Source organism: Gilbertella persicaria (assembly GCF_025201335.1).
Source record: "Gilbertella persicaria strain CBS 190.32 chromosome Unknown B0P05scaffold_16, whole genome shotgun sequence".
In the NCBI taxonomy this organism is placed as follows: Eukaryota; Fungi; Mucoromycota; class Mucoromycetes; order Mucorales; family Choanephoraceae; genus Gilbertella; species Gilbertella persicaria.
Genome location: NW_026251977.1, coordinates 74,265 through 99,173, shown reverse-complemented (window position 1 = coordinate 99,173; position 24,909 = coordinate 74,265). Strand labels below are relative to the sequence as shown.

The 24,909-nt window shown below is 36.5% G+C and overlaps 13 protein-coding genes across 13 annotated transcripts; 9 read left to right on the top strand and 4 right to left on the bottom strand.

Moving 5' to 3' along the window:
* Positions 1 to 634: 634 nt before the first annotated feature.
* On the top strand, positions 635 to 2,202 carry B0P05DRAFT_538262 (Septin-type guanine nucleotide-binding (G) domain-containing protein). The gene is made up of 8 exons (XM_051577822.1): positions 635 to 728; positions 768 to 870; positions 916 to 1,044; positions 1,092 to 1,173; positions 1,223 to 1,360; positions 1,416 to 1,533; positions 1,575 to 1,673; positions 1,719 to 2,202. The coding sequence occupies exons 1-8, from the start codon at positions 708 to 710 to the stop codon at positions 2,049 to 2,051; spliced, it is 1,023 nt and encodes a 340-aa protein (XP_051435609.1). The 5' UTR covers positions 635 to 707; the 3' UTR covers positions 2,052 to 2,202.
* Positions 2,203 to 2,328: 126 nt separating this feature from the next.
* On the bottom strand, positions 2,329 to 3,469 carry B0P05DRAFT_468460 (uncharacterized protein; the record flags this gene model as incomplete). Its single annotated transcript, XM_051574435.1, has 4 exons — positions 2,329 to 2,504; positions 2,553 to 2,867; positions 2,911 to 3,193; positions 3,239 to 3,469. The coding sequence occupies 4 exons, from the start codon at positions 3,467 to 3,469 to the stop codon at positions 2,329 to 2,331; spliced, it is 1,005 nt and encodes a 334-aa protein (XP_051435608.1).
* A 1,133-nt stretch (positions 3,470 to 4,602) lies between these two features.
* B0P05DRAFT_538257 (LETM1-like protein-domain-containing protein) lies at positions 4,603 to 6,822 on the bottom strand. The gene is made up of 5 exons (XM_051577821.1): positions 6,303 to 6,822; positions 6,112 to 6,255; positions 5,922 to 6,056; positions 4,976 to 5,833; positions 4,603 to 4,931 (listed from the first exon to the last, which is right to left on the bottom strand). Exons 1-5 carry the CDS (start codon positions 6,744 to 6,746, stop codon positions 4,767 to 4,769), a joined length of 1,746 nt encoding a protein of 581 aa, XP_051435607.1. The 5' UTR covers positions 6,747 to 6,822; the 3' UTR covers positions 4,603 to 4,766.
* Position 6,823: 1 nt separating this feature from the next.
* B0P05DRAFT_538255 (uncharacterized protein) lies at positions 6,824 to 7,178 on the bottom strand (the record flags this gene model as incomplete). The annotated part of the gene is made up of 3 exons (XM_051577820.1): positions 7,074 to 7,178; positions 6,890 to 7,043; positions 6,824 to 6,869 (listed from the first exon to the last, which is right to left on the bottom strand). The coding sequence occupies exons 1-3, from the start codon at positions 7,124 to 7,126 to the stop codon at positions 6,825 to 6,827; spliced, it is 252 nt and encodes an 83-aa protein (XP_051435606.1). The 5' UTR covers positions 7,127 to 7,178.
* Positions 7,179 to 8,139: 961 nt separating this feature from the next.
* B0P05DRAFT_508635 (uncharacterized protein) lies at positions 8,140 to 10,059 on the top strand. Its single transcript, XM_051575575.1, has 6 exons — positions 8,140 to 8,175; positions 8,226 to 8,267; positions 8,318 to 8,384; positions 8,429 to 8,827; positions 8,869 to 9,385; positions 9,431 to 10,059. Exons 1-6 carry the CDS (start codon positions 8,166 to 8,168, stop codon positions 10,007 to 10,009), a joined length of 1,614 nt encoding a protein of 537 aa, XP_051435605.1. The 5' UTR covers positions 8,140 to 8,165; the 3' UTR covers positions 10,010 to 10,059.
* A 1-nt stretch (position 10,060) lies between these two features.
* Positions 10,061 to 11,494, top strand: B0P05DRAFT_63308 (uncharacterized protein). Its single transcript, XM_051583512.1, has 7 exons — positions 10,061 to 10,171; positions 10,242 to 10,507; positions 10,562 to 10,775; positions 10,822 to 11,109; positions 11,161 to 11,199; positions 11,260 to 11,329; positions 11,379 to 11,494. The coding sequence occupies exons 2-7, from the start codon at positions 10,315 to 10,317 to the stop codon at positions 11,427 to 11,429; spliced, it is 855 nt and encodes a 284-aa protein (XP_051435604.1). The 5' UTR covers positions 10,061 to 10,171; positions 10,242 to 10,314; the 3' UTR covers positions 11,430 to 11,494.
* Positions 11,495 to 14,280: 2,786 nt separating this feature from the next.
* B0P05DRAFT_586375 (uncharacterized protein) lies at positions 14,281 to 14,642 on the top strand (the record flags this gene model as incomplete). Its single annotated transcript, XM_051582511.1, has 2 exons — positions 14,281 to 14,378; positions 14,447 to 14,642. The coding sequence occupies 2 exons, from the start codon at positions 14,281 to 14,283 to the stop codon at positions 14,640 to 14,642; spliced, it is 294 nt and encodes a 97-aa protein (XP_051435603.1).
* A 1,961-nt stretch (positions 14,643 to 16,603) lies between these two features.
* On the top strand, positions 16,604 to 17,715 carry B0P05DRAFT_596144 (uncharacterized protein; the record flags this gene model as incomplete). The annotated part of the gene is made up of 3 exons (XM_051583118.1): positions 16,604 to 16,898; positions 16,978 to 17,220; positions 17,289 to 17,715. Exons 1-3 carry the CDS (start codon positions 16,801 to 16,803, stop codon positions 17,713 to 17,715), a joined length of 768 nt encoding a protein of 255 aa, XP_051435602.1. The 5' UTR covers positions 16,604 to 16,800.
* Positions 17,716 to 18,650: 935 nt separating this feature from the next.
* Positions 18,651 to 19,531, top strand: B0P05DRAFT_636734 (uncharacterized protein; the record flags this gene model as incomplete). Its single annotated transcript, XM_051583628.1, has 2 exons — positions 18,651 to 18,748; positions 18,796 to 19,531. 2 exons carry the CDS (start codon positions 18,651 to 18,653, stop codon positions 19,364 to 19,366), a joined length of 669 nt encoding a protein of 222 aa, XP_051435601.1. The 3' UTR covers positions 19,367 to 19,531.
* Positions 19,532 to 20,122: 591 nt separating this feature from the next.
* B0P05DRAFT_538248 (kinase-like domain-containing protein) lies at positions 20,123 to 21,912 on the top strand. Its single transcript, XM_051577819.1, has 4 exons — positions 20,123 to 20,383; positions 20,510 to 21,205; positions 21,253 to 21,337; positions 21,380 to 21,912. The coding sequence occupies exons 1-4, from the start codon at positions 20,212 to 20,214 to the stop codon at positions 21,738 to 21,740; spliced, it is 1,314 nt and encodes a 437-aa protein (XP_051435600.1). The 5' UTR covers positions 20,123 to 20,211; the 3' UTR covers positions 21,741 to 21,912.
* Positions 21,913 to 21,967: 55 nt separating this feature from the next.
* B0P05DRAFT_63155 (uncharacterized protein) lies at positions 21,968 to 22,940 on the top strand. Its single transcript, XM_051583499.1, has 4 exons — positions 21,968 to 22,099; positions 22,168 to 22,280; positions 22,528 to 22,786; positions 22,837 to 22,940. The coding sequence occupies exons 1-4, from the start codon at positions 22,069 to 22,071 to the stop codon at positions 22,854 to 22,856; spliced, it is 423 nt and encodes a 140-aa protein (XP_051435599.1). The 5' UTR covers positions 21,968 to 22,068; the 3' UTR covers positions 22,857 to 22,940.
* On the top strand, positions 22,897 to 23,700 carry B0P05DRAFT_63101 (uncharacterized protein). Its single transcript, XM_051583493.1, has 5 exons — positions 22,897 to 23,009; positions 23,044 to 23,290; positions 23,332 to 23,388; positions 23,431 to 23,463; positions 23,514 to 23,700. The coding sequence occupies exons 1-5, from the start codon at positions 22,998 to 23,000 to the stop codon at positions 23,528 to 23,530; spliced, it is 366 nt and encodes a 121-aa protein (XP_051435598.1). The 5' UTR covers positions 22,897 to 22,997; the 3' UTR covers positions 23,531 to 23,700.
* B0P05DRAFT_538212 (uncharacterized protein) lies at positions 23,060 to 24,909 on the bottom strand. The gene is made up of 7 exons (XM_051577818.1): positions 24,539 to 24,909; positions 24,454 to 24,487; positions 24,185 to 24,410; positions 23,940 to 24,131; positions 23,514 to 23,893; positions 23,431 to 23,463; positions 23,060 to 23,388 (listed from the first exon to the last, which is right to left on the bottom strand). Exons 1-5 carry the CDS (start codon positions 24,549 to 24,551, stop codon positions 23,525 to 23,527), a joined length of 834 nt encoding a protein of 277 aa, XP_051435597.1. The 5' UTR covers positions 24,552 to 24,909; the 3' UTR covers positions 23,060 to 23,388; positions 23,431 to 23,463; positions 23,514 to 23,524.

Genomic DNA, 24,909 nt, shown 5'->3' with positions numbered 1-24,909 from the left:
TAAACAATTTGTTTTGGGAGACTACTTTGACTGTCTTGTCAAACAGCTTAAGTACGTCGTCGTTCGCTAGATTAGCAAACCGCGGTTGAGCACGATCACGGTTCGTTAAAGGTCGAATTCTTAGCGCTTTTTATTTTATCAGGGTTAGCATGGTATGTTTTATAGAGACTTGACTTGCCTACTTGTACAGCAGTTGTTGAGCTGTTTTCTTTTGTCATAAGCGTAGCGGAGATTGTTCGAATACAAAGAAAATAAAAGAAAGAAAAAAAAAAGAGGGAGTAATATCAAATGGTACACAAAAAAAAAATAAACAAAATAAATAATGTCTTACAGCATTTGATGGTGAAAACAGAAAGAGAAGAACGTGGTCCAAGCTTAAAACACTTTTTTTTTTATTCTGCTTTCTCGGAGTTTCGAAATGCTACACTTTTTGAAGCACTGCATGTATGTTTGACATGAAAGATAGGCTCAAAGTTTAACAACAACACAACAACAACAACAACAACAACAACAACAACAACAGCAGCAGCAACAACAACAACAAAAAGTAAGAAATGCATTGATCAAAGATATAAAAAAAAAAGAATAATAATGATGAACAGATCAAACTAAAGCGTGCTTCAAACCTGAAAAATAAAAACAAAAGAAAAAAAAAACATCTAAAGCCCGCTGTAACCTTTCTCTCTCTTTCTCTTCATCTCTTTACCATGACAACCGTTGCTCAGGAGGTAATCATGCATAATGTCAACCTGTCACTTATAAATTAGAATTCTACACCTTTAAATGGCTATGTCGGTTTTGACACTATTACTCAACAAATTGAAAAAAAGTCAATCAAGCGAGGATTTCAGTTCAATGTGATGGTTGTTGGTAATGTCTTTCTTTTTCTTTTTGACTTCATCTAACATATATTAGGTCAAACTGGTCTAGGAAAATCAACACTTGTCAACACACTATTCGCTTCTCATCTTATTGACAGTAAGGGCAGACAACAAGTCGAAGATTTAACAAAGCAAACTACTCGAATTGAATCTGTATCTCATGGTAACTCATTTTATCATTATTATTATTGATAGCTTACATCAAATAAGTTATTCAGGAAAATGGTGTACGTCTCAGACTCAATATTGTGGACACACCTGGCTTTGGTGATCAAGTGGATAATGAAGATTGGTATGGATCTTAGGGCGATGCTTTTTTTTCTTTTGCTTATATTTCATAGTTGGGAGCCTATTATCAAGTACATTAAAGATCAACACTCTGCCTATCTTCGTAAAGAATTAACTGCTCAGCGTGAAAGAATCATTCAAGATAACCGTGTTCATTGTTGCCTTTATTTCATTACACCTTCTGGTCACTCGTAAGTGTATTTTTTTTTATATGTCACACCAAAACTAATTAAAATTTTAAAATAGATTAAAACCTATTGATGTTATTGTTCTCAAAAAGCTTGTTGAAGTTGTCAATGTTGTGCCTGTGATTGCAAAATCAGATTCACTTACTATTGAAGAGCGTGCAGCATTCAAGAAAAGAGTAGGCGATAAAGCTATCAACTTGTTACTAATCTATTATAGATCAATGAAGCATTAGAATTCCATCAAATTGATTTATATCCCTATGATTCAACCGAAGATTATGACGAAGAAGAACGTATGTTGAATACTAGTATTAGAGTAAGTTATTTTTTATATTTGTTATGTAAAACTCATACATGATAGGAACTCTTGCCTTTTGCTATAGTTGGTTCAGAAAAACAAGTGGTTGTGGATGGAAAGGCAGTCATTGGTCGTAAATCTAGATGGGGCACAGTGATTGTTGAAGATGAGAACCATTGTGAATTTGTCCATTTGCGTAACTTTTTGACCAGAACTCATTTGCAAGATTTGGTTGAAACAACAGCTATGGTTCATTATGAAACCTTCCGCTCAAATCAATTGATGGCCTTGAAGGGAGCTGTCAGTAACCCAAACAGCGCCATGAACTCACCATCCACTGAAAGTCCTGCTCCTTCTGGTGCTATCCCCGCTAAAGCCTTTCCTCCTTTTGCTTAATTATTTATTGTGATATCTATTTGAAAAAAATATAATAAAATAAAAGCTTTTGCCGTGCAGTGGTTCAAGTTCCGTTTTATGCAAACGTCTTTTGTTGAAAAAGGGAGATACATCGCAAAAAATATTAAGGCAAAGTGCCCATCGATGCTAGTACTTTCTGTAGAAAAGAAACAAAGTAGATAGGGAATATTTATTATTATTATTATATATATATATCAAAGGGTGGGTAATTATGAATGGTCTATATTTGCATAAAGTATTAAACAATATAAATTTTCTAATTATCGTCAATTTGCCAAGTATCATTAGTGTTAGTCTTGTTGAGTTCTAGATCATGGTATTTTTTGTCCTTGGCACCTCGTTGAACATAAGGCTGAAGTCCTCCTTTAAAGTTTTTCATCGTCATGATTCCAAGCACAATGGTGATCAAGTCAACAGCAATACCCACACATACTACGAGAGACGATTAAACACAGATCAAAATGACATATCAACACTTACTAAAAGCAATCCAAGTATACCAATTATTGTTGGGTTGCATTGTATCTCTCAAGATCAAGACAAAATGAACAATGACAACAGCTTGAAAGCAAAGAAAGATAGACATTCTGAGGATACTTTCTGTACTACCTGCAGTACGTGCAAAATAAAGAAATGGAAGCATTAAAATTGTGCAAACTAATTGGAACCAAATGTTCCACTTTGAATCACTTTGCTTCAAGGCAAATTGGATCAGATAAAACAAGGACACCATAAATCCGGTAAAGATATTGACTTTGAGAGCCAATACAAAGAACTGGAACGTGCGATACATTTCTATCAAAACTAAATAAACCAGTAGAATGTCTATTTGACTTACTTTGGATTCGGACATCTGCGCCAATCTTTTTATAGATGTTCCAACCAAACTGTTTGGACATCGCAAAACTAAGATAGCCCATGATGATAGCAAAAAGTAAGATGGTAGCAGATAACGCAATTTCAATTTTTTCTGCAATAGCCAATGGTGCAGTTGAATAATCTGTCTTTTTCAACAACGTGAGCCATTTGTTGCCATCCACGATTTCAAGTGCACCTAAAATGGCACAAAGGCCGTTTAAGACGGCCAAAATTAGAATCTCAGCTGTGTTTTGATAAACCGTCTATATAAATTAGTTTATGTAATTTGTTAATCTGGCTTCACTTACTGCATCAACAGCGATGCCAAAGAACCAAGCTTGGAAGCCCATAAATGCAATGTTCTCCCATTTGATACGGCCCAATCGATCTCTGGCTCGAGCAGGTATTGTATCTGAACCTGTTGTGGTGGATGATAGCACACTTGTATCAAACGAAGGCAACAGATTGGCCTGTATTGTGTTTTCGTAACAAATAAATGCTTGTAGCGCCACAATGAATAAACATTGAAGTAAAGCCATTGTAATGTACATTTTCGACCAGCGAGTTTCTGTTATACGTCGAACCTTTTCTTTATTGTTAAATTACATGCATACAATCTATGGATGAGATAATTACGATTTTGTCTACTGTCACCATGTTGAATAAAGCAAATCCAGCTGCTTGTGTAAAAGAATAAAATAAATAAGAAAAAAAAAAGAAAAACTAAGAAAATAGTAAAATTCGTATTTATAACTTGGTGCAGGTTACACACATTATCAAATCTGAAATGTTGGACAAAGTTGCAGTTGTATCAAGCCATAATGTGGTGCTATTAATATATAGTGCTTTTGTATCGGGATCTGTAATACCTTTTGACTTTATAAACTCCTCGATTAGAACTATCCATTTGAGAAATTCAACCTTTTCGTACAAATTTAGAGAATAAAATAGATCAAGCGTAATTTTCAAACCTTTATAAGGTTTAAGGTAGCACTTGTGTCTATCCGATTGTTACAAAGTATAAAGGATCATGAAGGCTTCTCAGTCATTGGTTTCCCGAGGCATCTCCTTAATTTCCAGGTCCGGCAATTTGACCTCACAACAAATTAAGGTACATGCACTCGAAAGTTTTCTTTATGTAATAGACAAAATTAAATCTACTGATCCATCAATGATGTTAGTTGATATAGCCATTTTGGATCTTATCGACTGCTTTTCTGAATACTTGCTTTTTGTAACAAAGTCAATTGTAGTTCATATAGTCCGCAACCATGTTATTTCTTTTATAATAAAGATCCTTTTATAGAGAACATGTCTATTAAATAAATCGCTAAACTGTGTTGGGGTCCATGAAGACATGCGTCATAAAACAAGCTAGACAATAGTGTTGGTTTTTGATACATCTGAATATAAACATGAAGATAGCCAAATGCTCGTTCATACTTCCTAATCACTTACACATACCAAAGTAAAATAAGCAATATAGACATATGTGAATTTCTACAACATAAGGCTATGCAATGCTTTTTTTCATTCATACACGGATTTGAATGCCTACTATTTTCTCTTCTTTAGATCAGTTTTCCTTTACAGTCCGACCGCCTTTTCTCAAGTAACAGTGGAACCATTGTAAAAAAAGAATCCACCCTTTCTAAATATATACGCTTGAATACATGATTTCACCAGGTCGTTTATCCGCCCTTTAAGTTTAATATAGAGTGTAAAAATAGAACTTGTATTATCCCTTTTTGTATGACAAACATCTCTTTTTTTACCATATTCAAAAGTGGCTTGATGAGGGTAATCAAAATGTGTGTTTATTAAATAACTCTAATTCTAGTTCTTGTCTTCTTCTTTGGGTTGTTCCTTGGCATTGGAAGCCTTTTCCATGGCATCCAACTCTTTGTCAATGGTCTCAAGCATCTTTTCCAATTTTTTGCCCATACGCAATGTGGCTTTATCAGCTTCACGTTTAGTGGCATCCTTCAATTCTTCAATAAGCTATATAGGACATCAGTTATAGAAATTCTTTGCTTATGTATTACCTCTTTATAATCCTCGTGTTGAATCTTAATTTCGTTGAGTTGAGCACGCTCTTCCAAAACATCAACCTTAGTACGCAACTTGGTTAATGCATCTTGAAGTTCTGATTGTTGTTCCTTTGATAAAGGTGCATCTTCGGATTCCTCCTTGATAGGCTCATCAGCAACAGCAGGCTCATCAGAGACAAACACATCCTTTTGTTCAGCCTTTTCTTTGTTTTCTTGAGCCAAACGTGCTTCTTCTTCAGCCAATTGAGCAGCTTCCAAGCGGGCCTTTTCTTCCTTTTCTTCTTGTTCTGATTCATCTTCAATCAATTCTTGTTGTTGTTCCAAGACATCCAACTTTTGTTTATAAGTACTGGCACCCATTTGTTCCAACACTTGAAGCTCAGCTTCATTCACCAAGTTATCGGGCAAACTGTTGAAAGTGGCCTTCAAGGCTTCTTCTGTTGTCATGTGACGATCCGTGTAACTGAAAGCTCTGGACAAGATCAACAAGGTACCAGGTACATGGTGGTTCACATGAAGATCAAGCCATTGAGCCAATTCATCTCTAAGACGACCAGGAGATGTACCTACAGAGCGAATACCACGGGAACCACAGGCATTTTGAAGTTCTTGAATAGTTAAACTATCAATACCTTCTTGTTGAATCACCTTATCATCGGCCTTGATTTGACGCATACGGTTTCTGATTTGGAAACGCAAAAAGTTATCTGTGCCAAAAGCATTGATGTTCATGTAACGACACATAGATACAAGTTGAGGTCGAGACAAGTTGTCCAAAGTCAATTCGTCTTCAAAACGTCTAGCTACATTTAACAAATCTTCTGTAGAGGCTTGCTCACCTGTGATACGAATCTACTTTAGGTTAACATACTTGTCTAACATCAAACGAGGAAGTTTTTTTTTTTTTTCTTTTTTTTTTTTTTTTTTTTTTTTTTTTTACCTTTCTGAAGAAATCAGCAAACTCCTTTGCAGCCTTTTCATGATCAGATCCGGGGAAGCCCGACTCAGATATAGTTTCTTGCAAGAATTTAGCCATCTCTAGACGAACCTTTAACAATGCCATTCTTTTCTTTTCCTGTTGTACAAAATGTTAATAGACTGTCCTCCCCTTTTTTTTTTCTAATACTTGCTTCTTGAGACTTGCTTTCATAAGTACTAGGCAACATATTGGGGAACAACTTGAGAGCCACAGGCAACAGAAGTTCCATGAAGGGCACTACAATAAAGAACAAGAAAGGTACAAGACGGACAAGATCAGATGTGGTACGACGCAACTATATCATGTCAATTTCTTTCCATTTCTTTTAACCGAGCAACTTACTTGACGATGTTCTCTTCGGGTGAGCTTGCCTCCATGCAATAACTTCCAAGTCAATTTAGAAGAAATACGGATTTCAAGACCTAATAATTGTGTTCCGTGCCAATAATGCACAGCTTCCTCCTTTACTTTTTGCCAGAGTGTCTTTTTAGGCTTGATAGCTGAACTAGCAGGTGCTGCTATACCTGCGGCTGCTGCTTTTGCTTGTTGTTCTTTTGCCAGAGCTGCAGCACGAGAAGTCATGGTTTCTTTTTCTTCAATAGCTGCCTTCAATTTGGGCTCGGAACGTAGTAGTTCTCGGTGCAAGTGAAGTCCTCGTTGTGCTGCTACGTTGGGTCGGATCAGGACAAGGCGAATATCTGGCTTCGGAGCACGACTAGCGTGTCGAAAGGCAACTGTGCGTAGGCCCAGCTGACGAACAGTTGAGTGGTTGATTGTTCTATACATAGCTTAAGAACAAGGGATAAAGAAAAAAAATGAGAAAAAATATGGCAAGTGCTTTTTTTTATGTGTTGATTGTGACTATTACCGAAAAAGCGCCTGCACATTTTGAACATTTATCCTGCTGTGCTTCAATTGATGACACATACAAGTTTTTTCCCGGCAAAAGTAGGATATGAAAGCCTGCCAAATAGATAAGATGAATGAATATAAAGAGTGCTCCTGTAGAGCATGGCATGATAGCATTTATTTTGTCTGACACGGTATGAAATTTTACCAAAATGAAGAGATTTTTTTACGTGCCTTTTCTTTTTTTTTTTTTGCGCTAGGAACCAAAATGGTATGACGATGCTTAAGAGAGATAGACGCCATTCTCTAAAAAGCATGGCTTTTATAGCTTGTACTTCTTGATATTATTATTTTTATGCAACAAGCAAGGATTCACAGCTTTGAAAAAATGCTTAAAAGGGTTCACTGAAAATAGAATTGATCTATTTGAACGCTTAGACGCTTTGAATATTCTGTTATATCATAAATTGAGCAAGTGTATCTGTCTTCTCTCGACTTCGCGGACCCCGCCTTCCCTTGTCGGGCTTGAAGTTTGCTAAACTTTATTTTAAGGTCATTGTGATTTTTCTTGTCAAAATGACGGAAGCATATAGTTTTTATTGAAAATTGAGTAGTTAAATTTTTACTGAAAAAAGCTTGATGTTGAGAATTGAAAATAGTCAAACTTTTACTTTGAACTGTGTAAAAACGCAGTTATCTGGTATTGGCATAATAACAAAGGTTGTAAATCCTTGTTTTATGAGTCTATTGATGTAAATAACACAGCAACTTTGCTAAAAAAAAAAAAATGTTTTCAAAGTTACTCGCTTTTATTATAGTACAATTGGCAATCAGACATTTTTACCAAAACTAGAGTGTTTGGCGCTCATTTTGAGTATTTAAGCTTGTCGATAGCTCCATTTTCGTCTTGTAGCGTAAAAAAAAAGATTCAAGGTTGTTAAATTGATGATTTTCACATGTAGTACTCTTTATTCAAAAATTAAAAATGCTTGTTGTTCACAAGATGTCTTTTTGGTTCAAATAAACTCCAAAAGTATCATGGATGTTAGTGAACACGGTTTGAAGATATTCAAAGTATTTATGCGTGTATAAATAGACTTTACCTGCCTTAGGAAATAAGAGATTAACGCATTTTTTACCTGGGAACGAAAAGAAGAGAAACTATATTTACTCTCAATAAAAGAATTATAACCTTACATAAACCACGCATTGTATTTGGTAATGGCTATTGTTTGCTGTCAAGGATTGCTTGATTTCTTCATCTTGATTCGAATTTAACATCCGCAATATTTTAAAGAGAGTCCCTGTTTCCTCACTTTTTTTTCTTGTCGCGTTCTCTCTCTCTTCAATTTGAAAATGGCACAATGTAAATCTACAGATCATGTTGTCTTTAAGTACTCATATTTACTCCCTTAGCAATTGAGATCGCATCTACTCAAGAACCTATGGTAGTGGATGGTAAATATTCAACACGAAGGAAGATGACCTTTGTCTAATAAATTTAATAGTCTTGAATCTTATTAATGATGCACGTATGACTTATGGTCTTAGACACCAAGATTATCAACGCTATCGGTATGTTTGTATCTATGCGTCTGTTTATGCTCATCTGTTGATAGTGAGTACTGTACCAATCGTGTCCGTCGTCTTCGTCAAATCTTGAAATTGACACAATCTAACAACAAAACCAACAATGCTCGCAAAGCTTTACCTGAAAAATTCGATGATGCTCGTTATCTTCATCTCTATATCTATGAAACTGAAAGAGCTTGGGCATATGCTATGGAACTCAAGCAAGAAAGTGCCAACAGTATTGATACTCGTTCTCGCCATCACCTTGTCAAGCGTTTAAAGCGTGCCAGTCAACATGCCGAGCAATTGTATGCATTGTGTCAAAAGCAAAAAGTAGACAATTACACTGTGTTGGATGTTAAGGCCTATACTTCAAGTATGAAAGGCTATTTGTTTTTTGAGCAACAACAATGGCAAGAAGCCTTGAGCCAATTTATTGAGTCAAGGTAAGGAAGCTAAAAGATGAGCCATGCTAACTCTGAATAAGAACTATTTACAATCGATTTGCTCAAAACAATCAACCTGAAAAAGAAGCTTTATGTTATGCTGCTATGGATGAAATTGATCCCAACATTCGTTTCTGTGCATATAAACTTCAATTGGAACAAGATGTCGAGAAACTTGTGAGTGAACACCATGACTCATCCTTGGATGCTCAATTGAACCAAGTTATTTCTGAATCAAGACAACAGCAACCATTGACATGGCGCGAAAAGACAGTTCAGATCAAGCATCCTGCCTTGGCTGAAGCTATCCAAAAGGCGCAAGAGAATAATAGTTGGACAGAAACTGAGAAATTAGCCAAGAAGGCTGTCAAAGAAGACAAAGAAGCTACTGCCAAGGTCACTTCCTCCAGATCTGCAAAGGCTACTGAAGATTTGCAATTCTTGTTTACCTTTGTTGAATACCATGCATTCGGTAGTTTGATTCAACGCAATCTCAAGCTTGTTGCACAAGCAGATAAACCTCAACAAGCCATTCAACTCTATGACGATATTCTAAAGGTAAATCGCTCACCAACTCGCAGCTTGATACTTACAAACTGACAGAATATTGAATACATGTGGGAATTACCTAATGTCAAGGATGATATGGCATTTGATGGTGAATTGAATGTATTGAGTCTGTACTATAAGGGCTGTCGATGTGTTCATGTTGCTCATGCCTATAGCAACATGAAAAAGACACCCGAATCTTTAGCCTTGTATCAAAAGGCACAAAGCTATGTTGTTCAAGCTAAACAAGGTCTTTCTCAAATTCGTCAGTTTGCACAAGATGCTCTTCTCAAAGTGACTGAACAAGACTTGTCTGAACTGGAGCAATCAATTCAGTCTGGTAGCTGGAAGTCCCGTGCTGCTTGGTACCTTGAACATGGCGAAACTGAACAAACAACAGAAACACTGGAGGATTTAACGAGTGGTGCCTTGATAAACCAATTGGAAACTTATCCCTCTCACATTTCCCCTCAGCGTCTTGTTGACTTTCCTCCTTCATTCCAACCTGTTGCCTGTAAACCCTTTTATTTCGATTTAGCAGCCAACTTTATAAAATACCCTGAACAATCCATTGACGAGCGTACTGAAAAGACATCCAGTGGATTTTGGGGTATCTTTGGTGGTCGAAAGTAAACACATATTCGGCATTTTAAATAAACATTCTTGCTCTTCTCTTTTCTTTATTTAACATTCTATGGACAATCCAGAACGAGACATCAGCTTCTCAGCTGCTTGGTTGGATGGATCACTGACAGATGAACAAATAAGTCATTTAACTCCTGAACAGTTGGAAAAGTAAGTTATCGAAAGCTTCGCAGCGATCTTATCTTGACTAGCTATAAATTACAACTCGCATACAATAAAGAACACAAAGGTACAAGACGCAGCATCAAGTCATGAATTAACAGAATATAGGTCATCAAGCACAACATGAGCTAATGGCGTTTATCTTGTTGTTTGCTTTATTTGCTTCACAGTTTCTTATTCTTTGGTGGAAGAAGAGGCATTATTCTTCATACCAGACAGTGAGTTTAGGTGGCCTTTACTTTTTCCCCATGTTGTTTGGATTCTATGCTGGTTGGCCTCGGTTCCTTGTTGTTTGGACCTTGTTTTCTATCTTGAACGGATTGGGTAAGATAATATACTCGATTGTCTGTTGTTCTTATCTATATATCTTTTTGATAGTCATTTACAAAGCAACAAGAAAGCCTTTGGAAGCCATGACACCTCGTATGGTATATAAGTGGTTTACTGTGGTCTATAATGTATCTTTTGTGGTTGGTTTATGTGGCTATATTATTGTCTTGTTTGTATTCTTTGGTCTTGCTGAACTATTTGGAATGAATCCAAGCATGATTCAAGTAGGTGTCCTGTTGTTAAGTTATGGCCTTTACTTTGGGTAAGTGGAGTGTTCTTATAGACAGAATAGTCAACATGTATTATAGTGTGCTTGGAAGAGACTTTGTTGAGATCTGCACAGATAGAATGGCAGCTACCATTGGTTATTATTCAAAAGAAGGATTACCCAACAAGTATTTAGGTGAAGGCATTTGTGCTGTATGTGGACATGCTACATCTGCTTCTTTGGGTCAAGTGCCCTTGGCTAATGAACCTGCCAATCGTCCCTTATTTGCTGATGATCCAGTGCACCAATTGAATTGTAAACATGTCTTTCATGAAAAGTGTATTCGTGGTTGGGTCATGATTGGTAAAAAAGACATTTGTCCTTACTGGTAAGTGTATTTCTACTGTGGTATTTGTATACTCATACATGTCAATTGAAGTAAGGAAAAAGTGGATCTAAAAGAATTCAAACGTAACCCGTAAGTAAAGAAAAAAAAATAGGCACATGAATGCAGTATAAATATACTAACACTGTTTAGATGGGATACTCAACAACAACTTTATCTAAACTTGTTGGATGGTGTGCGTTATTTGGTTGTTTGGCAACCTGTAAGTAGTATTATTGCTTGACAAAAAGATGTACTAATAGTTTTATAAGATCATTTTTGGTGCTGTTCAACTTGCTTATTATATCTTTGGATTAGATTAAAAAAAAATTACATGTTAATGCCTAATAAAATTTTTGCATGAAATGCATCTATTAACCAAGAAAGCAGAGAGGGGTACAGAACAAATAATAAAATTGTACTTTATTTAGACTTCTTGACAGCTTTAACTGAAGGATCAGTAGAAACTATTAGATATTGGGGATGAATGGAGCAGAAGGTAAAGGTATCCACACGTATGGAACACCAAAAGGCGAAGGCGGAGTAGGAGGAGTGGGAGGAATAGGAGCATTAGATCCAGGCGGATTTGGAGGAGTAGGTGGAGTAGGTGGAACAGCAGGGAACGGCCACCAGGTTACGGGAGCTTGAGAAGGAAAATTAGATGGAATTGGCACAATAAGTTGACGAGCACTTTTTATATTTGAGGAAAAAAAAGTGTCAGTAAACGCGTATCGTTTGCTCAAGATCAATTGACTTACACAAGAGATGGATGATTGTCTCTGCGATATTTGCCCTTGCCATAGCCCTTACCGTAGCCACCTCCATAGCCTTTGCCATAGCCACCTCCATAGCCCTTACCGTAGCCACCTCCATAGCCTTTGCCATAGCCGCCTCCATAGTCAAAGGATCCGATACGTCCTCTTCCAGGTGGAGTGGGTGGAGTGGGTGGGGTTGGAGGAGTAGGAGGAGTTCCGGGGAAGCCTGGGAATCCAGTGATTGGGGGAGTGGGAGGAGTAGGGGGAGTAGGGGGAGTTGGTGCTTGTCTTTCACTTTACGTGTTCAAAAAGAAAAAAAAGACGCATTAGAAAAGTTATAGCTTTTTACAGTCCATGACTTACACAAGGTTGATATCAGCAGAAGGTTCGACTGTGGAGCCCAAAGTACCTTGCAAAACAGAAGCGCAAGCTGCAGCAAAGAGAATACCGTATGTTTTCATTGTGAGAATGATGGTGGTGCAACAATTCGCTTTGACCTTCTTTTATATGTTTTGTCTTGCTCTCATCAGTCTCTTGAAATAGTATATCTACACAAACGCAGACACAAATACGTATAAGAGGATGCTTACATAGCTGGCTGTACTAAATATATACTACTGACAAGTCCAAGATTGTTGGCCTTCTTGGCTAAAAGTGATACATCTTTGGCTGTCATAGCCCAAAGCAGATGTTGTTTGGTCTTGAACACTTTTTTGTTTTTTACCTCGCACTCTGTCCACTTCTCCTCTTCTCCTTTTTTTTTCTCGTCTACTAGTCGTGCTTACTCAAGCTCAAATTCAACACTATATATAGAGACATGGACTCAGGTATATCATACACATCTTTGATTATTATACAGTAGGCCTGATCTATTCTAAGCTAACAGGCAGCCATATTGTGTCATGGCAGTAAGCTATACGTTATCTCAGAAAGTCATTGCAGGTTGTAGTCTTGAAAGTATATTTAACAAGTTTATACGTCTTTGGTTGTTTGTTTACAAGTTCTTGTTTTTATATATTCCTTTGTAGGCGCTTTGCTTTATTATTAAGAGTCTTGTTTATCTGAATATATATACATGAATAAAAAAACAAGTATAGCTTAGTTGAACAGTTTGCCAAAAAGGATATAAAAAACCATTTTGAATGAAGCCTTATAGCAATATTGATAAATAAAAACATTTAGTTTTGCTATTATTGTATTTTTTGCTTTATATCTATGTGATTCAATTTATTCTTCTAGAAAGACAAAACTATTGTACGTATCGATCTAAATATGATTCATTTTGTCTGATAGTTTTTATATCTATACAGTGGTCGTCAACCACCACCTCTAGACTGCATCTTTGATTTTCCTGGCCCTTCTCCCTATGTTGAAATCAAGAGTGCTCTTTCAAAATCTAGACGCCTGTTCCTTTTAAGGACAAAAAACTGGAATTTCTTGTGTAAGTCTTAGTATCTTGAAGAACTTTTATAATTAAGTTTTTCTCTCTTCTTTTTTTTTTGTATGCTACAAGTGTTCGCCAAGTTGAACCTGCAGCTTCTTCCTTGCTATATGCAAAACTTGTGCCTTCTATTACTCATTCTTATGATGGCCCCTTCCTTCAACTACAATGATTATTGCTTATTATATGGCTAACTCTTTCAACTTTTCTGATTTGTTTACTAATTTTTTTTGAAACAATAGCAGGATACTATGGTATAATTCATTCAACTACCATTAATCAATAATATAGGTAGCTTGCAGCTTTTTTCTATGTCGCTACGTTTATTAATATGCTATAAAGCCATCCTTTAACTTTTCTGATTTTGTTGGAAGTATAAATAAAAAACTATAGTGCTTCTGAAGCGTCATTATATACTGATGTGAAAAAGCTAAAACACTGTAATTCAGAATTATTTAATAAAAGCAGATTCGTTCATTCACTACAAAGAAAACAGCTTACAATGACTTTCTGAGATAACGTATAGCTTACTGCCATGACACAATATGGCTGCCTGTTAGCTTAGAATAGATCAGGCCTACTGTATAATAATCAAAGATGTGTATGATATACCTGAGTCCATGTCTCTATATATAGTGTTGAATTTGAGCTTGAGTAAGCACGACTAGTAGACGAGAAAAAAAAAGGAGAAGAGGAGAAGTGGACAGAGTGCGAGGTAAAAAACAAAAAAGTGTTCAAGACCAAACAACATCTGCTTTGGGCTATGACAGCCAAAGATGTATCACTTTTAGCCAAGAAGGCCAACAATCTTGGACTTGTCAGTAGTATATATTTAGTACAGCCAGCTATGTAAGCATCCTCTTATACGTATTTGTGTCTGCGTTTGTGTAGATATACTATTTCAAGAGACTGATGAGAGCAAGACAAAACATATAAAAGAAGGTCAAAGCGAATTGTTGCACCACCATCATTCTCACAATGAAAACATACGGTATTCTCTTTGCTGCAGCTTGCGCTTCTGTTTTGCAAGGTACTTTGGGCTCCACAGTCGAACCTTCTGCTGATATCAACCTTGTGTAAGTCATGGACTGTAAAAAGCTATAACTTTTCTAATGCGTCTTTTTTTCTTTTTGAACACGTAAAGTGAAAGACAAGCACCAACTCCCCCTACTCCCCCTACTCCTCCCACTCCTCCCGGATTCGGTTTCCCTGGCTACCCTGGCTATCCTGGTTTCTACGGCTTCCCTGGAATTCCTGCTACTCCCCCCACTCCTCCTACTCCTCCCACTCCGCCTGGAGGATGGCCTTGGTTTGGTTGGCCTTTCAGCTACAGATACTAAGATTTTCTTGACCTCTAAGTAGACCCAACTGTTTTACCTTTTCTCAGATTGGTCATCATTTTCATTCCATGTAATCATTTTCTAACTTTTTCTCATTAATAAAGAAAAAAAAAAGCCTATGTTTGTATCCTTAAATCAAATTCGCATCTAAAATAATGTTAATGTTTCTGACTTATACCTTCAATTTTACTCTATACAAAATAAGGATTCAACGATGCATTTGAAGATATCGCTATATCTATCTTGAGACGTATAAATGTATTGTATGAACATGTATTATTGTATGATCAATAAAAGGCCATTGCCTTCCACAACATAAATTGTTTTGCTCTCTATCTGCAAACCAAAAAATAGTATTTAATCACAAAAGTTTATCTTTTGGCTCACTATGATGTTTCTTGTAAGTAGTTTTGAAGTTGACCAACAATGCTATGTATATTGCGCTGTAGGCAAAAAATGTAGGCCAATTAAAATTGCTGTAATGAAACTCATTATTCTATGAGTGGTCTTCTATCTCTACCATGATTCTATATGTAACCAGATGAGTTTAATTTATAGAAAAATTCTTTTTAAACAACAAATAATCTGTTTTTAAGATATAAATGATTGGTTCTCTCAGTATTCTTCAAGAGCAAAAATCTGCAATGACAATGGCTGCTTGCGATGAGTATGAAAACTAAAACAGACTAGCTATGCATCTCTATATCAACTCATACACTTTATTGAAAAATAAAAATAAAAATTAAATTCTAAAAATTAAGTAGAGCATGAGATACATAATTAATATTTGTATTGTTACTTACATTAGGTTACTAAAAATGAGATAGTCTTCAAACCATTGCATTCATACTACTACACGCTTGATCGAGAATATGACCAACCAATACCAAGCTGCGATTAATATTACCTTAAAATAATTTCAAAAAGTCATCAACAAAAAACTCAGCGCGTTTAAGTATCATCTTGGCTCTTGGATCATGATACCTTTGTTGCTAAGTTCGGATGAAAAAAACTGGGCTAATTTCTATGTATAACTGCCTTAACACTGATTCTCGAGCTAATAATAAAAGAAATTCATCATTCTTGTCTAGAATTATAAAAGAAAAGCTTTTTGTATGCTGTCATTTTAGAACTATTTCTAGATGTTCAAATTGATTCTCACAGTAATATTTTTGCAAATAATCTTAGCAAATATCATAGTCAGTTTTGATGACAATGAACAGCTTTCCGAGTACACTTTAAATCAAGCTATTAGGTAGTAGCAATCAATCAAATAGTGTTATTTATTATCAATTTCTCTTTGCTAGCCTCATTCAGGGTCAGCCTAATATTGTTATAATTCCATTGTGCCCATGCGACAAACAATGCCCTAAAAGTGAAACTCCTTGGTTATTACCAGTAGAAAGCAAACCAAATGAGTTATACTTGTGTATGGTAGATATAAATTGTCAGGAATGCCAAGTTCCGTATGAAAAGCGCTACACACAAATTTGAAAAATACTCAAAATGTATGATCCTGTTTATCTGTACAATTCTAATAAAAAATCAACTCTTATCAGTCTAATGTGCGCATGCAAGTAATTTGTCTCTAACTGAGATGCGATGTATTGCATTAAAGAAAGCTCTAGGCTTTATAGAAATAAGTAGTTGAGAACCAAGAACAATTAGCCATATTTTTTAACGAACATCATTACAAATTATCATTGTATATGTACTTATTTATTGTCTATTGCAGTAAATCAAAGTTTCGTATGCAAAATTTTAACTATTTTTAGACTTTTGTTCTTTAATCAAGCAGGAAATAAAAGAAAAACCATTTGTATATGAGACAAAGTATACAATAACATGCCAAAAAAAAAAGAGAAAAAAAAAAAGGGGAAGGGGAAAAGCAAGAGCAAAGCATGGGGTAAAAAAAACCGCTTGATATTAAGCAGTATCTATTTTTAGGCTATTAAAGATGTATCATTTTTGCCCAGAAGGCCAACAATCTTGGACTTGTCAGTAGTATATATTTAGTACAGCCAGCTATGTAAGCATCCTCTTATACGTATTTGTGTCTGCGTTTGTGTAGATATACTATTTCAAGAGACTGATGAGAGCAAGACAAAACATATAAAAGAAGGTCAAAGCGAATTGTTGCACCACCATCATTCTCACAATGAAAACATACGGTATTCTCTTTGCTGCAGCTTGCGCTTCTGTTTTGCAAGGTACTTTGGGCTCCACAGTCGAACCTTCTGCTGATATCAACCTTGTGTAAGTCATGGACTGTAAAAAGCTATAACTCTTCTAATACTTCTGTTATACTTCTCTTCCTTTTGTTCTTTAAATAAAGTGAAAGACAAGCACCAACTCCCCCTACTCCCCCTACTCCTCCCACTCCCCCAATCACTGGATTCCCAGGCTTCCCCGGAACTCCTCCTACTCCTCCAACCCCACCCACTCCACCCACTCCACCTGGAAGAGGACGTATCGGATCCTTTGACTATGGAGGCGGCTATGGCAAAGGCTATGGAGGTGGCTACGGTAAGGGCTATGGCAAGGGCAAATATCGCAGAGACAATCATCCATCTCTTGTGTAAGTCAATTGATCTTGAGCAAACGATACGCGTTTACTGACACTTTTTTTTCTTCAAATATAAAAAGTGCTCGTCAAGTTCTAGCACCTGCAGTTCCCAATCTTCCCTCTGGAGTTCCTATGATGTGGTGGCCTTACCCAGCTATTCCACCTACTCCTCCAACTCCTCCAACTCCACCTGGATCAAACATTCCCACTCCTCCTACCCCTCCTACTCCTACTGGATTTCCTTTCATGTTGTTACCAGCCCCACCTGCTCCAATGATGCCTACTACTCCAATGATGCCTACTACTCCAATGATGCCTACTACTCCAATGATGCCTACTACTCCAATGATGCCTACTGCTCCAATGATGCCTACTGCTCCAATGATGCCTATTACTCCAATGATGCCTATGCCCCAAGCACCTGCTACACCAGTTATTCCTCCTGCTTTTCCTTCTGGCCCTTTAATCGTTGGTCCTGTTGGTCCTATTGTGTCAGCTCCTGTTTAAAGGATCTCTCATCTGTTTCCATTGTTTCTCCTTCTATACCATAAAATAGTTCTCTTTCTTTTCTTTTTCAATAAAGAAACAATGTTTTCGCCACTTGAGCTTTACTTTTTTCATAATCATTAGCATCACATCTACACTGAAAGCAAATTATAGAAGTATTTCTAAATACTTACAAACAATTTTTTTTCTTCATGAAAATGGATAGTTTATTTGAACCAATTAGGTAAAGGTACCATAGCTTTATGCTTTCTTTACAAGTTAAACAACCTTACAATAAAAACGGCATCCCTTTTTTTTTATCAAATATTTTTTTAATTACTTTGAAGTGGCTATAAAGTAAAGCAATACTGTTATGCTTCTTTTCTTACATAGTGAAAAACTACAAAAAAATCATAGAGTCAGTTCCTCTTGAGCAATATTATGTTTAACAATTAATCTGTTTCTCTATTAACATCCGCAAAATGATTTGTTTTGACAATATAAATCCCTATGGTTCTATACATAAATTGAGTTAAAAGTATAAATCAATAATAAAAAAAAACATCTATGACATTTAGATGATCTCTGTCTAGAATACCAACTTTTTTTTCGAAAAACAGAAAGATCAGTACTATAGAGCGATGTATATACCATTATGTGCACGAGTATGATAAATTAATAGCCATAAAGAACAAGGCTTCATAATAGAGAAAGTAGTCGAGACTCTATCTAATTTGGGCTAAAACGATCTAAAATTTATCGTGTTTGACCAAGAAAACCAACTTTCTTGGACTTGTCATTTGTCTATTTCTAGCATAACAACTATGCAACGTTTTCTCTTTTGTAGAATATATGTCATTTTATTCATATTATGTATAGAGGCTGTTCAGAAAAACAAAGCCAAAAGCATATAAAAGAGCATTGAAAAAGTCAAAGTTCTTAGTCATTCCATTCCAATGAAAACATACGGTATTCTCTTTGCTACAGCTTGCGCTTTTCTTGTTCAAGGTACTTTAGGTGCTTCAATTCATCCTGTTGCGGACAATAAGTTTGGGTAAGTATTAGCCTGTATCGAGCACTGCAGTACCTAACCTTATAAAGTGTGCCTTCGTACTCTAAACGAGATCTTAGTACTCGTCAAGTAACAGCTCCACCTACACCACCCACACCACCTACTCCTCCAACTCCACCCGGAACACGCCTTCCAGGTGTTCCTCCTACTCCTCCTTCTCCACCCACTCCACCTACCCCTCCTGTAACTGGATTTCCCGGTTTCCCTGGCTTCCCTGGTGTTCCTCCTACTCCACCTTCTCCACCCACTCCACCTACTCCACCTGTAACTGGATTTCCCGGCTTCCCTGGCTTCCCTGGCTTCCCTGGCTTCCCTGGTATACCTGCTACCCCACCTTCTCCACCTACTCCTCCCACTCCTCCCATCATCCGATTGGATTCTGTTTCTGGTCAACCTATATCTTCTGGTATGCCAATGATGCCTGTTCAACCCATGATGCCTGGTATGCCCATGGTGTGGGTACCTCTGCCCTCTACTCCTATGGTTCCAGCCGCTCCCTTGCCCGAAGTACCTTCTCAACCCTCTAATCCTTTGATTGTTGGCCCTGTCGGTCCGATTGTCGCACCTCCTCCTACTCCTACTCCTGTAGAAGCAGTCTAAAAAAAACTCATCCATCTCCCTTCTCTTGTTTCTTTCATTTGGTCATCTTTTTTTTCTTACACACCATAAGACCATTCTCCCCAATAAAGAAACAGTACTTTCTCTCTCTCAATGCTATATAAACACAGTCTTTCTTTGAAACTATTTATGTCTTATGGAAAAACCCATTTGTTTGTTTAGGTAGATCAAAATAATTTTTTTATTGTTTAAAGCTAAATAAGTCAACACTAAGCGTCTTGATAATTTGTTGGTCTACTAAAATTGTTCCATTCTGAGGTCATTTTCCATCATGCAACAAGAAAAAGAATGAAACCCAAAGGTAAGCTCATTGATACTAAAAAAGCTAGAATACTCAGTTGTCTGAAACTCTCTGATGGGATTATAGCCCCTTATGTAGAGTATGTGCATCCTTTTATAGCCATCCCTTTCTTCATTATGGCTGTGGCCAAACTAATATTACACAATGAAGCGGAAGGGGTGATTTAAGCTCAACAAGGTTTCAAATCTAATTTAAAATTATGCATTCATCTAAACAACAACAAAAAAGAAAGAAAAGCAGAATGAAAACACAGTCTGTCTTTTTAAATAGTCATAACCAGTAAACAATAAAAGAGAAAAGAGAATAAACAAAATAAACCTTGCTTATGTAAACATGATTTTGTTTGTTTAACAATCAAGTAGATGAAACCTTGGTGGTATTCAATCTCCCTACTAACCACCCAGTCAGCTCCTCCTTAAATAAAAATTTTCCCTTGTAAGCGTGTACTCTCTCTCTCTCTCTCTCTCTTCCTCTCTCCCTCTCTCCCTCTCTCCCTCTCTTCTTTTTTTTTTATTCAGCGGTTGCCATGTCTACGTATTACAACACTCAAGACAAGAAACAAAAAGACACTGTTTATTTGCCTCCTATTCAACCTCAACCCCACATGTCAACTGGCTTAGATGCTGGGCAGAAGAGAACAGTTCCCTGGTTAGAAGACAACAGAGAAACAAAGACGCCTAAAATAGTCGAGAAACAAGGTAAACCTCTTTATATGTCACTCTGAAAGCTCATCTTCTAACCTTTTTTTTAAAAAAAAAAATAGGTAAGAAGTCTATCTTAGAAAAAAAACCTCTCCAATATGGAATTAATTTAATCTAATTCAGATAAAAAACCGCAACAAATGCAACTCTCTCAATTGACGCACCCAAAGCCATTCAATGCAAATAACGCAGGTAATACTGCTGCTGCTGCTGTTGTGAGTGCTACCACGGCTGCCAACACGGCTATTCGACAACCCTATGTTGCTGTCTATAATGATCAGTCCATTATTCACCAGCGAATCAATCGTCCCAAACTCAAATTGGACGATTTCAACATATCACGTACTTTGGGTACTGGATCCTTTGGTCGTGTTCATTTAATACAGTCTAAAGTCAATGCTCGTTACTATGCGATGAAAGTGTTGAAAAAGACAGAAGTAATTCGATTAAAACAAGTAGAACACACCAATAACGAAAAACACATTTTGGAATCAGTGGCTCATCCTTTCCTTGTAAATATGTGGGGCACTTTCCAAGACTGTAATAATCTGTATATGGTGATGGATTATGTGCCTGGTGGCGAGTTGTTCTCTGTCCTTAGACGATCACAACGGTTTCCAGATCATGTAGCCAAGTTTTATGCAGCTGAAGTGATCTTGGCTATTGAATACCTTCATTCCAAAGACATGATCTATCGTGACCTGAAGCCTGAAAACCTATTGTTGGATGCTCAAGGACATATCAAGATTACTGATTTTGGGTTTGCTAAATATGTACCAGACATTACTTGGACACTGTGTGGTACACCTGATTATTTAGGTAAGTATTTCGCTTAACAGTGATTGCGTTTAACAGACTATGATAAGCCCCCGAGATTATTCAGTCCAAAGGTTATGGAAAGGCTGTTGACTGGTGGAGTCTAGGTGTTTTGATTTACGAAATGTTGGCTGGGTAAGTTAAGAAGACTGTATACTCGTATCTAACCTATACAAGATATCCACCATTTTTTGATGACGATCATTTAAAACTTTATGAAAAGATTTTGGCCTGTAAAATTAAATGGCCAGCTTATTTTGACACAAATGCCAAAGATTTATTGAAACGATTATTAACGCCTGATTTGACAAAACGATATGGTAATCTAAAGGCTGGAAGTGATGATATCAAACGTCACGGCTGGTTTACCGGAGTTGATTTCAATCGTATTTTAGCTCGTCAAATCAGAGCACCTTATGTTCCTCAAATACGAGGAGAAGGGGATGCTAGTCATTTTGACAAGTATCCAGAGACACAAGAGCAGTATGGTATTACTGGTCAAACAGATCCTTATAGAAGCTTATTTCCTGATTTTTAATAAAGAATTAGAAGACGCATTTTATAAACATGTAAGCCATAGCATGGATATATGACTAAAAGTCAGTCTATATAGACTGTGTCCTTGTTTACTTTAGGATCAACCCCGTAGATGCATGAATTGTAATTTAAAGTCAGAATATGCAGCTTATTCAGGGCATGATCAGTGTGGCTTTTTATATATATATATGTAAAATAAACCTTTTTTATCTCTCTTTCTTTTTTCTTTTCTTTTCTTTTCTTTTTATTTACTCATGTCTTTAAGGAAAACGTCTATTACGGTATATGACAAATAGTTTATTTCTTTTATTTAACTACTTTTGTTTAGGATGCTTTTAAAAATGAACTTACCTGTGGCAAGTAATAATTGATATTGCTTATTTTTTTTTCTCATGCTCTTTTTTTTTTTTTTTTTTTTTTTAATGCAGCCCTTTGTCAGGATATGTATGACCAACCACAGTCATTAATACCTTGTTTACACACATTTTGTTTAAATTGTGTCCAATATATACCCAGACAAAGCTCACATTATATTTGCCCCGTATGTCGATCCACAGCCAACGCTTATTGCAAAAACTTTACTTTTCAAAATCTGATTGATATTCTGCATAAAGCAGGTATTGAAGAACAAGAAACATTCACTGTGGATTCGAATGAAAATCATCCACAACCATCTTATTCGGTTTCTTCATCTAGTTCCTCTTTTCAATCCCTCATAGTGTATGATCCTCTCTCTCTCTCTCTCTCTCTCTTTTTTTCTCTTTCTGTCCAAATACTCATCTACATAGTATAGGAAGGCACCTTGTCTATCTTGTACCCAAGGCAACCAAACGGGTTATACATGCCCTATTCCAATCTCAGATAGTCAACAAGATGGATTTGGTCATATTCTCTGTGGATTCTGTTTAAAATATATGCCTGCAAGAGGATTTGGGAACAATGAACCTGCTTTAAATCAATGCTGTAGTTTCTGTGGTATTGTTGCCTGTAGTGAATATTGGACATGTGACAATAGGTCCAAGATAGCCCAACTCTATGTCTTGAGTGGTTTGTATACAGTGTCTCATGATGTCATTAAGATAGACAATAGATTTAAGTTCGATTCAGACTTGGATAAGCGATTTAGAAGTCATTGAATCCAAAGAAGAAGGCCATTTGAACAAAGTAGAGATTGGTCTATTAACAGACTATTTGGGACAGTACGGTATTTCATGGCAAAATGCATGGGAAGAATGCTTGAATGATTTAGATAACGGAAATGGTCTTATTCGTAAGTAACATAGAAGGGAATAGACTAAAGCAAGCTTTGCCTCTATTTAGCGATTATCAGAAGAATGACGCCTTTAGGATTACAACTGTATAATACGCGTCGATTATTGAGTGAAGACAACCAAAGTGTATTGGACGATGATGAATATTATTACAGAATTCAAGAAGAAGGCATTTTACCTTCACAGCATTTACGAGCTTGTTATTCATGTACTGTCACTGTTGCTAATGGTTTATTTTATACATTTTGGAAAGGCGTTGTTCAGAATGGATTGGATCAATGTAAGTACACACATCCATATTTAGCCTTATGGTTTGTCTAGTACACAGAGAAAGATGTCAACAGGGTATTCAATGTGAGACACAATGGCGTAGAGAATGCAAGTATATATCTGTATGAATGTCACTCACCTTAGTTATAGCACACGCACAAAGATTAAGTCATATTGAGATTGGTAACAATATTTATTATTGAATACAATAGGACTGATGTATATAAGCATAGACCATCCTTATCTATAGTTCATCACGCTCAACTTTTTTCTTTCTGAATAAAGAAGGTGTCATCATTCTGTAATTGCCTGTCCATTTAGCATAGTTGAGATCCATCATTCTTCTCTCGAGTTCTTTAAGATAAGGCAATTGGTCTTCATAATGGTCCACTAGAATATGAGTAAAGAAAGTGTTTAAAGGTGAATCATTCAGGTTACATCCATCTCTGTTCAAGAGAGCATCTTCAAGATAGTCAGGATGATAGATCTTGTTATTTAAGGCACCAAAAGAACCTAAGCCAATACCATAACCAGGCACACGGCATAGTTGAGCAAGACCTTGTTTAAATCCATCTAAAGAATCTATGGTATTATCTAATGAACGCCAAAAGACCTAGTTTATCATAAGCATGAATAGAAAGACACAAATAGATACTTACAGGTGTAACATAAGAAGATGCATAGTCGCTGGGTTGAATCACATCATCAGACACAGTCAACATAAACTTAGTTCTTACACCCACTAATTCACCATCCCCTTCCCATTGAGCCATTTCGGGGTCATAATTGACTATTTCGCCCATGGATTTCCAGGGACCTTTTTCAGGGCGATAAGTATAGACAAAAGGGCACTAATATCCTATAAGATACAATTTTTGTTGTTGTTGTTTGTTTCTTCACTTGCCTTTCCCTTCACAAATTCATCTGTGCCTTGTGTTTGATTCGTATGGACTTCACAGACTTGGTCTAGGATTGTCTCTATTTCTCTTGTGTTGACATTGTTTGATTTGACATGAACTATAAAGAACTGTTCTACTTCATTTCTTGCAAATGTGAATGCCTTTTCTAATACGTTTTGAAAGGTGTTTGTGGAAAGAGTGGTATCTGAGCAGACAACAAGACTCTCTTGGCTAATGAAATGTAAGCATACCTACTTGCTTTGATTTCTCTTACTCTTTACATAGTTGGACATCTAAGAAACGAATACCTATAGTGTACACAGTTAGAAAAACATAACTACTTGTATTTGATAATGTACCATCTTCAAGCATACGAAGGATATCACGCTTTTGATGTCCGTGTTCAAGTAGGTCTGAACCAGCATTATGTGCACCTACATAAAATGCTTGATTGACAGGTATATTTCTATACTCAGGGAACCCATTACAAGGAGGAGGTCCTTCTAGTACTTCAGAGAACCCAACATCAAAACTATCACTCAAGATGAATCGAATTCGAAACTAGATGACAACTTACTCATCATAATCATCCACTGCTTGAACACTAATACTATCACTGTATTGTGCAATAGCAGTAGTAGAAAGAACACTGATAGTCACTAAATAAGTCCAAATCTTCATCTTTTAAGGGGGAAAAGAAATGAAGTTAATATAAATGATCTTAAAATAG

Excerpts from the sequence above, each read along its gene's own strand:
- B0P05DRAFT_538262 (XM_051577822.1), top strand. The coding sequence starts at position 708 with ATGACAACCGTTGCTCAGGAG. Across the intron at positions 729-767 it reads TGACAACCGTTGCTCAGGAG|AATTCTACACCTTTAAATGG; the intron begins GTAATCATGCAT and ends CTTATAAATTAG. Across the intron at positions 871-915 it reads GTTCAATGTGATGGTTGTTG|GTCAAACTGGTCTAGGAAAA; the intron begins GTAATGTCTTTC and ends AACATATATTAG.
- B0P05DRAFT_538257 (XM_051577821.1), bottom strand. The coding sequence starts at position 6,746 with ATGTATAGAACAATCAACCACTCAACTGTTCGTCAGCTGGGCCTACGC. Across the intron at positions 6,057-6,111 it reads ATGAAAGCAAGTCTCAAGAA|GAAAAGAAAAGAATGGCATT; the intron begins GCAAGTATTAGA and ends TTTGTACAACAG. Across the intron at positions 4,932-4,975 it reads AACACGAGGATTATAAAGAG|CTTATTGAAGAATTGAAGGA; the intron begins GTAATACATAAG and ends TGTCCTATATAG.
- B0P05DRAFT_508635 (XM_051575575.1), top strand. Across the intron at positions 8,268-8,317 it reads AGAACCTATGGTAGTGGATG|TCTTGAATCTTATTAATGAT; the intron begins GTAAATATTCAA and ends TAAATTTAATAG. Across the intron at positions 9,386-9,430 it reads TCTATGACGATATTCTAAAG|AATATTGAATACATGTGGGA; the intron begins GTAAATCGCTCA and ends ACAAACTGACAG.
- B0P05DRAFT_63308 (XM_051583512.1), top strand. The coding sequence starts at position 10,315 with ATGGCGTTTATCTTGTTGTTTGCTTTATTTGCTTCACAGTTTCTTATT. Across the intron at positions 11,110-11,160 it reads AAAGACATTTGTCCTTACTG|TAAGGAAAAAGTGGATCTAA; the intron begins GTAAGTGTATTT and ends TGTCAATTGAAG. Across the intron at positions 11,330-11,378 it reads ATTTGGTTGTTTGGCAACCT|ATCATTTTTGGTGCTGTTCA; the intron begins GTAAGTAGTATT and ends TAGTTTTATAAG.
- B0P05DRAFT_538248 (XM_051577819.1), top strand. The coding sequence starts at position 20,212 with ATGTCTACGTATTACAACACTCAAGACAAGAAACAAAAAGACACTGTT. Across the intron at positions 20,384-20,509 it reads TAAAATAGTCGAGAAACAAG|ATAAAAAACCGCAACAAATG; the intron begins GTAAACCTCTTT and ends AATCTAATTCAG. Across the intron at positions 21,206-21,252 it reads TGGTACACCTGATTATTTAG|CCCCCGAGATTATTCAGTCC; the intron begins GTAAGTATTTCG and ends GACTATGATAAG.
- B0P05DRAFT_63155 (XM_051583499.1), top strand. The coding sequence starts at position 22,069 with ATGCTTTTAAAAATGAACTTACCTGTGGCAA. Across the intron at positions 22,100-22,167 it reads AATGAACTTACCTGTGGCAA|CCCTTTGTCAGGATATGTAT; the intron begins GTAATAATTGAT and ends TTTTTAATGCAG. Across the intron at positions 22,281-22,527 it reads GCTCACATTATATTTGCCCC|TATAGGAAGGCACCTTGTCT; the intron begins GTATGTCGATCC and ends TCATCTACATAG.
- B0P05DRAFT_63101 (XM_051583493.1), top strand. Across the intron at positions 23,291-23,331 it reads TCAGAATGGATTGGATCAAT|TACACAGAGAAAGATGTCAA; the intron begins GTAAGTACACAC and ends TGGTTTGTCTAG. Across the intron at positions 23,389-23,430 it reads GACACAATGGCGTAGAGAAT|CACACGCACAAAGATTAAGT; the intron begins GCAAGTATATAT and ends CCTTAGTTATAG.
- B0P05DRAFT_538212 (XM_051577818.1), bottom strand. Across the intron at positions 24,411-24,453 it reads GATGTCCAACTATGTAAAGA|CCAAGAGAGTCTTGTTGTCT; the intron begins GTAAGAGAAATC and ends ACATTTCATTAG. Across the intron at positions 24,132-24,184 it reads ATGAATTTGTGAAGGGAAAG|TGCCCTTTTGTCTATACTTA; the intron begins GCAAGTGAAGAA and ends ATAGGATATTAG.